This window comes from Seriola lalandi, unplaced genomic scaffold (genome assembly GCF_002814215.2).
Source record: "Seriola lalandi dorsalis isolate HSWRI2012SDOR001 ecotype SW California unplaced genomic scaffold, Sedor1 jcf7180002054902, whole genome shotgun sequence".
NCBI lineage: Eukaryota > Metazoa > Chordata > Actinopteri > Carangiformes > Carangidae > Seriola > Seriola lalandi.
The window spans coordinates 761,944-762,528 of NW_019525454.1; the positions used below are offsets into that span (position 1 = coordinate 761,944).

The 585-nt window shown below is 50.1% G+C and overlaps 1 protein-coding gene across 1 annotated transcript in view; it reads left to right on the top strand.

Annotated features, from left to right (window-relative positions):
- Positions 1 to 585, top strand: part of tyro3 (TYRO3 protein tyrosine kinase) — a 14,804-nt gene that overhangs the window by 12,382 nt on the left and 1,837 nt on the right. The window contains exon 20 of the mRNA XM_023430415.2: positions 486 to 550. Within this exon, the coding sequence (XP_023286183.1) occupies positions 486 to 550 (65 nt within the window). The remainder of the gene's footprint in view (positions 1 to 485; positions 551 to 585) is intronic.

Consider the following 585-nt stretch of genomic DNA (forward strand, 5'->3'; position numbering starts at 1 on the left):
CTGCTTCCTCCTTTGTTTCTTCCTCTGTTTCCTCCTTTGCTTCCTCCTCCTGCTTCCTCCTTATTTTCCTCCTTTGCTTCCTCCTCTGTTTCCTCCTTTGTTTCCTCCTCTGCTTCCTCCTGTGTTTCCTCCTTTGTTTCCTCCTCTGTTTCCTCCTCCTGTTAACTTCTCTGCTTCCTCCTCTGTTTCCTCCTGTATTTCCTTTTCTGTTTCCTCCTCTACTTCCTCCTCTGTTTCCTCCTCCTGCTTCCACCTCTGTTTCCTCCTCTGCTTCCTCCTGTGCTTCCTGTCAGAGAGTCGACTCCGCCTCAGTAAGTCGTCATCTCACCTGGACTCAGTCACTTCAGACGCTCAGACACGCCCACTTTATTCCTCTCACCTCATTGGTCGATTTTATAGCACGCTGCTGCCACTCATAACCAACTCTACACCTGATTGGCTGAGTGATGTATCACCCTGTTCACCCTCCACACCCCCATTCACAGAGGACCATGAACGCAGCATCAGTCACCTCCACCGATGTCCAGCAGCTACTCACTGTCAGTCTACAGTACTGACTGTAGTACTGACTGTAGTACTGACTGT